Source organism: Otolemur garnettii, unplaced genomic scaffold (assembly GCF_000181295.1).
Source record: "Otolemur garnettii isolate 467f Iridium unplaced genomic scaffold, OtoGar3 scaffold00133, whole genome shotgun sequence".
Lineage (NCBI taxonomy): Eukaryota > Metazoa > Chordata > Mammalia > Primates > Galagidae > Otolemur > Otolemur garnettii.
Genome location: NW_003852528.1, coordinates 5507240 through 5514737, shown reverse-complemented (window position 1 = coordinate 5514737; position 7498 = coordinate 5507240). Strand labels below are relative to the sequence as shown.

The following is a 7498-nucleotide window of genomic DNA, read 5'->3' as shown; positions in this document are numbered from 1 at the left end:
TATGATGCCATGGCACTCTACCCAAGGGACAGCTTGAGGCTCTGTCTCAAAAAAAAAAAAAAAAATCCAGATGCTCTGGCTTAGTACCTATAGCTCAACATCTAGGGTGCCAGCCACATATACCAGAGCTGGCGGGCTCAAATCCAGCCCAGGCCTGCCAAACAACAATGACAACTACAACCAAAAAATAGGCATTGTGGTGGGCGCCTGTAGTCCCAGCTACCTGGAAGGCTAAGGCAAGATGATACTTAAGCCCAAAAGTTTGAGGTTGCTATGAGTTGTGACCCCACAGTACTCTACCCAGGGTGACAGGTTGAGACTCTGTCTCAAAGGAAAAAGGAAAAAAAATCCAGATGTTCCCATCCTCACTTTCTAACTTTTCACAGAGAGTTTGAAAGGGAAATACTGAAAGAGAGCCAGGTGGGGAAAGGAATGGACTCTTCCCACCCTCCTGACTCAGGTTGTCTATTTCTGCCTGCTGCGGCCAGCAGGCAGAGGGGCCAGGACTCCTCCACTGGGCCAGGCTGAAGCATGGCCCTTCTCAGCACAGTGGTTCTCAGACCTGGTCTTCACCTCCAGGGCCTTCCTCTCTTCCTGAACACTCCTTTCCCAGACTGCTGGCAGGTTTATAGTCCAGGCTGTGATCCAGAGGCAGAGGTGGTTCCAGAAACTTCCATCCCCTCGTTACGTCTTCTGTTTGCCTTGCATTGGAGTAAACATTTCAGATCATCTGTCCTGACATGGAAGCAGTCAGTCTCTTTGCTTTCACATGTTTGGATTTGGTAAATAAAATGTACCATTCAGAGCCCAGCACAGTGTCTTACGCCTGGAATCCCAGCACTTTGGTGGGGCAAGGGAGAGGTTCGTTCATGACCAGCCTGAGCAGGAGCGTGACCCCATGTCTACTAAAAACAGAAAAACTAGCCAGGCATCGTGGTATCTGTAGTCCCAGCTCCTTGGGAGGCCAAGGCAGGAGGATAGTCTGAGTCCAGGAATGTGCAGTAATCATGTCACTGTATTCCAGCCTGGGTGACAGCAAGATTCTGTCTTTCTTAAAATACAAAAAAATACCATTCAGTAGATTAGGCTGATGCTCAGGCCACCTGATGTATGCCTCTCTCCACTTGTTCTTTTCCTTAGCACCATTTTCCATCTTGTAGATTATAGCACTTAGATCTGAAGTGTCAGGTATGGGAAGCATGTCACGGCTAGGAGAGTATCAACTGCATCTGGGAACCAGACCTCCTTTCCCAGCCCTGGCAACCCTATCGTAGGGCTTTCCCATGGTCCCACACGACAGCTGCTCAGAACATGGATAAGAGCAGCGCCCCTCTGTCTAGCTGGCCTGACCTGCCATCAGCTAACCCTGAGCTGATGCTGAGCAGGGTGAAGCAAGGCTGGCCTGGGCCAGCACAGCTACCTCCCCGGCTGACCTGGCACTGTGCTCCATGTGACACCTATTTGTTCCAGGCCTGCGCTATCATCCTTCACACTCAGTGGAACAAGAGGCCCTGAGGCCTGTGAGTGACCATCTGCAGGGCCACTGGGCACTGCTAAGGCTGCTGCAGAGCCCAGGCCCCTCCTCTCAGAAGCCAGGTCCACAGCCCAGGCACAGCCACCCTCTGTGCTTCACCTTTCACCTGCCTGGATACCTTTGTCCCCTTCTATTCTCTCCCTTCCAATTCTTTGTCACTAAATCCGTGTCCCAGGCTACCTTATTAGAGGCCAGGCTCTCCTTGGCCTTCTGCAGGAACAGCAGAGGGTTCTGGAGAGGGACCTCACAGTATGACCCTCACCGGGCATGGACTTCTCTGCCCCTTGACAGGTCGCATGGAGTCACTGTGACTGCCAGATGCCTGACTCAGCCCATTTCCACACAGCTTGGCAGGCACTGTGGGGAGGGGCTGCTGATGGTGTCACTCTTTGTCCTCAGAACCTCCCAAGATGAACCCGGTGGTGGAGCCGCTGTCCTGGATGCTGGGCACCTGGCTGTCGGACCCGCCAGGCGCTGGCACCTTCCCAACAGTGCAGCCCTTTCAGTACCTGGAGGAGGTTCACATCTCCCATGTGGGCCAGCCCGTGCTGAACTTTTCGTAAGTCACTGACTCCACATACCCCCCCCACTGAAAATACCTAATTCCAAGCTGACCAAGGACAGACCAGTGCTAGGCAGGAGGGTTACAGGGATTGTGGCTCTGTTTCAGAAAGGCACCCTCTTCCTTGCCTGAACCTGGCCACTGAGACACAAAGTTGGTCAAAAGGGTACCATTTGGGCCACGGCAGGTGCCTCCTGAGGGGCCGACAGGGTGTGTTCTGTTTGTGAAACTGTCAGGCTTACCACAAAGTTACAGATTTGTTAATCTACATGTGCAGACAAGTGTACACGCTCAATTCCTGTATGAAAATTAGTCACCCCAATATTGCTGAAACTAAGAGGGCATGGCTTCTTCTACACTTAGCCCTGAAATCTCTGAGGTCCTAGGGAAGCTGCTATATAGCACTAGTGGTTCCAGAGTCTTAGCACATAGCAAAGTGAAGTCCTGCCCCCAACTCCACTCAGGAGAGCAGGTAGTGCCACTTTGAAGGCAGTAGACGGCCATGTGGGGTGTCTGAAAGAGAGAGGGCCCCCTGGTACAGGGGGAATAGAAGTGCTTAGGATGTATTTATTTGTTAATTACAGAAGAAATATTAATTTTTTATTTTATTATTATTTTATTTTATTTATTATTTTTTGGCTGGGGCTGGGTTTGAACCTGCCACCTCTGGCATATGGAGCGGCGCCTATAGCTTAAGCAGCTGAGGCACCAGCCACATACACCAGAGCTAGTGGGCTCAAATCTAGCCCTGGCCTGCCAAACAATAATGACAACTAGGTGTTGTGGCGGTGCTTGTAGTCCCAGCTACTTGGGAGGCTGAGGCAAGAAAATCACTTGAGCCTAAGAGTTGTAGGTTGCTGTGAGCTGTGATGCCACAGCTCTCTACCCAGGGTGACAGCTTGAGGCTCTGTCTCAAAAAAAAAAGAAAAAAAAGTTTAAACAGTTAAGTATATAGAATAAAAAGCAAAACTCTTCCTTCCCCAGTTTCCAGTGTACAATTACATGTTAAGATTCTTTCTACATCAACATGGCACTGCCAGGCTCAGGGGCTAATGCCTATAATCCCAACACTTTGGGAAGCCAAGTTGGTGGATTGCCTGAACTCAGGAGTTTGAGATCAGCCTGAGCAAGAGGGCATCTCTACTAAAAAAATAGGAAAACTAGCTGAACGTTGTGGCAGGCACCTGTAGTCCCAGCTACTCAGGAGGCTGAGGCAGGAGGATCTTTTGAGCCCAAGAGTCTGAGGTTGCTGTGAGTGCTGATGATGCCGTGACACTCTACACAGGATGACATGACAGAGTGAGACTCTGTCTTAGAAAAACCCAAAACTTCCACATAAGAAGATTTCTTTTTTTTTTAAAATGCTATTTCATACCCTTTTTTTTTTTTTTTTTTTTTTTTTTTTTTTTGCAGTTTTTGGCCAGGGCTGGGTTTGAACCCGCCACCTCCAGCATACGGGGCCAGTGCCCTACTCCTTTGAGCCACAGGCACCGCCTCCATTCCCCCCCGCCTTTTTTTTTTTTTGAGACAGAGTGGAGTCTCACTTGGTCACCCTGAGTGGAGTGCCATGATGTCATATGTCATAGCTCACAGCAACCTCCAACTATTGGGCTCAATCGATCCTCTTGCTTCAGCCTCTGAAGTACCTGGGACTACAGGTACCTGCCACAACACCCAGCTATTTTTTGTTGTTTAGCAGGCCCTGGCTGGATTCAAACCCACCAACCTCAGAACATGTGGCAGGTGCCCTAACCACTGAGCTATGGGTGCCCAGCTGTTTTTGTATTTTTTTTTAAGAGACAGAATCTCATTTTGTTGCCCTCAGTAGAGTGATGTGATGTCACAGCTCACAGCAACCTCCAGCTCTTGGGCTTAAGTAATTTTCTTGCCTCAGCTGGGACTACAGGTGCCCACCATAACGCCTGGCTATTTTTTTGTTGCAGTTTGGCTGGAGCCAGGTTCGAACCCACCACCCTCAGTATGTGGGGTCGGTGTCCTATCACTAAGCCACAGGCGCTGCCCCATTTTGTATTATTCTTGACTGGATGAGGGCAAAGTAATATCTCTACACATAAACTCAAAGGTAGAAATTCTGGATAGTGCAAAATAACCCAGAACAATATTAGCAGTCTTTTTAAACTATGGATTATGACCCACTAGAGATGCTCAGAAAGTCAATTTTGTGACTAGCATTAAAAGAAAGATGAAAGAAGACAGTAGAAACATACCTGGATAAATGTAATGGCGTGCGTGTTCTGTGTGCACTGGGTCACCAGAGAAAACTTCTCTGGGGTGGAGAGAAGCAAGTGTGTGCCCGGCACATAGGGCGTGGCATCAACATCAACCTACCACAAGTTTCTCTCAGTGGCAGAGATGGAGTCCCCATAGCAACTCAAATGCTAGAGAAATGATAAATGAGTGAGTTCTAATTGTAGGTTTGCTCAAGATACAGGTTTTTCTTTACTGTCATGAAGTTGCAGTAATGATGGTTGATCAGAAGCTATTCCCAAGTAACTCAGCACTTGTATCTGTTACTATATGCATTAATCCGACTCTTACCAAGAATATAGCTCTAGAGGAAAGTTGTGTTAGAGTGGGATTTTACAGGAATTGTCTCCAGTATTAATGGAGTATTAAGCACCAAGATCTCTGTAGCTGTCGGGGCTGAAAAGCCCTATGGGAAAAGGACCCTGAGATTGTTAGGAATAAGCTTCTGTCTTCAAGAGCTGATGGTCCGCCAGAAAGAGAGACACGGGTCCGGCAGGCTGGAGGCACCTGGGCCTCAAGCAGTCGTGCTCAGCGTGCGGCCCTGGCCCCACGTCCTGACTTCCCACCCAGGTTCAACTCCTTCCACCCGCACACGCGCAAACCCATGCACAGAGAGTGTGGCTTCATCCGCCTGGAGCCTGACACCAACAAGGTGGCCTTCGTCAGCGCCCAGAACACAGGTGAGGCCGGGCTGTTGGCTGGGCACAGGGGCTTGTGGGGGTGACTGCAGGGAAGGCACTGTCGGCACCCTGAGCAGGTTAGCTTGGCAGCCTGCACCTGTGACCCTGCTCCTCCCGTGTGCTCGGGCCACAGGACACTGACTAGGCTCCACTCTACCTCCACAGGCGGTGCAGCTTTTGCTGCCACAGGTGCCACTGGGAACACTGGGGTTGGTTGGCCCCACGTGGGGTCATTCTGAAGTAGTCATTTGCCAGTTCCTTAGAAATGGCTCCAAAACAGCCTTGAAGCTCACCCAGACGAGGCTCACTTCCTGGGTGTGGAGCAGAGCAGGGCGGAACTGTGGCTGCATCTGGGGATGTGGCCTCACATGAGGCTCTTCCCAGCGCCAGGGCACTGCGGAGAGGGCGACCCTCCACCTTGTACCTGCCTCCCTTCTGTGAGAAGAGTTGTGCCTTCCCTTGATAGCCTCACCACGAAGCGCAGCTGAGGAGAGTTGTATGTAATCTGCATGGCCACGAAGTTCGGTCTGCTGTCGGACCTCAAGTGCCTTGAGCACGGTGACAGTGGTTGCAGCGGAGAGCCCAGCATCTCCAAGTTGAGTGACATGGCCTTCCTTTGCAGGCATCGTGGAAGTGGAGGAGGGCGAGGTGAACGGGCAGGAGCTGTGCATTGCATCCCACTCCATCGCCAGGATCTCCTTCGCCAAGGAGCCCCATGTGGAGCAGGTGAGCCCTGCCCAGCCCGGCCCGGCCTGCTGGTCTCCCTGAGGAACCTGTCTGGCTGTCTGGGCTGCCAGCCTGCCTCTGCTGCTTTGTGCTGTCTTCTCACACCCGGTGCTTCCCGGGCCTGTGCTGACTTGGTGGTGGGCAGGGAGGTGTTTTCAGGTTTTTGTTTTCCACAAACATCCTTTTACATTTGTGTTATCAATTTTGCAAATATATTCATATCTATCTACGAATTTCTCACAGTTAAGTTGCTGGATTAAAGCAGAGGTACTTTTTAAACTTTGATAGATATTAACTTGCTTTTCATTATAATTATGCTCCTATTAGCGTCGCATGGGAATAGCTGCTTCTACATGCCTTTGCCCACATGGTATATCTTCATACTTTTTGTTGGTTTTTTTGTTTATTTGTTTTTCGAGACAGATTCTCAAGCTGCCACCGTGTGTGGAGTGCCCTGGCGTCATACCTCACAGCAACCTCAAACTCTTGGACTCAAGTGATCCTCTTGCCTCAGTTTTTCTATTTTTAGTAGAGACAGGGTCTTGCTTTTGTTCAGGCTGGTCTTGAACTCATTAGCTCAGGCTATCCACCTGCCTCGGCCTCCCAGAGTGCTAGGATTACAGGCGTGAGCTACCACACCCAGCCTTCTTCAGACTATTTGATCCTCTTAAATCTGATAAGTGAAAGATAATTTCTTCTTCATGTTTTGAGTCTAACGTAGGGTAAAAAGGCTCATTTCCTGTGATCAGTGGTCATTTGTACTTCTTATTCTATGTACTTGATGAGCAGTGAGTTGCCATTTTGTTATTGGTTTGTAGGAACTTTTCCTATGCTATGGGGGTCTGTCCTTTCTTGTCACTGTAATAGGCATTTCCCTGTCTGTGGCCTGAGTAGTTACACATCAGCCCTGTGGATGCTGAGCTTTTCTGCAGTCACCTCCTGAGTGTTAGCCAGAGTCTGGGTTTCATTTCTTGCTGAGGAAGGAGTTTGCTACTGATAAAAACATCTTCTGCTTTTTTGGACTCTGGAGCTCTCCTCTATACATCTGGACCTATAGTCCCTCTCAGACTTGTTCCCCTTGAGATGTAGTTCTAGCTGTGGTCCCAAGTGGGTACCCTGACCCACTGTGTTGGAATGTCAGGCAGCCTCAAAAATGTAGGGTCTAGTTTTTAGTTGTTCACCTGCTTGTCCAATTCTTCACCAATAACACAATTTTAAACTGTCATAGCTTTACATTTTAATATCTAAAGGAAAGGAAAGTTCCCCGTATTTTTTCCTCTAGATTTTCTTGATTATTCGTAAGCATTTTCTCTCTTATTTGTTTTATTTTGTCTGAGACAGAGTCTCACTCTGTTGCCCTGGGTAGAGTGCTGTGCTGTCATAGTTCACAGCAACCTCAGACTCTTGGGCTCAAGCAATCCTCTTCCCTCAGGCTCCTGAGTAGCTGGGACTACAAATGGCCACCAGGCCCGGTTAGTTTTTCTATTAATATTTTTTGTACAGATAGGGTGCTGGTCTCAGAATGGCCTTAAGCCATCTTCCCACCTCAGCCTCCCAAAGTGCTAAGATTATAGCATTTTCCCTTCTAAATGAGCTTTTGAATGAGCTTCTCAAGGCTCATTAAAATTTGCCTTAAGAAGTATGTTGGGCTCGGCGCCTATAGCTCAACCGGCTAAGGCGCCAGCCACGTACACCTAAGGTGGCGGGTTCGAATCCCCAGCCCGGACC

The 7498-nt window shown here is 49.3% G+C and overlaps 1 protein-coding gene across 1 annotated transcript in view; it reads left to right on the top strand.

The window, feature by feature from the left end:
• THAP4 (THAP domain containing 4) overlaps nt 1-7498 on the top strand; it is a 53861-nt gene that overhangs the window by 27671 nt on the left and 18692 nt on the right. Inside the window, exons 2-4 of the mRNA XM_003798261.3 lie at nt 1934-2093; nt 4935-5044; nt 5667-5770. Coding sequence (XP_003798309.3) covers nt 1934-2093; nt 4935-5044; nt 5667-5770 — 374 coding nt within the window. The remainder of the gene's footprint in view (nt 1-1933; nt 2094-4934; nt 5045-5666; nt 5771-7498) is intronic.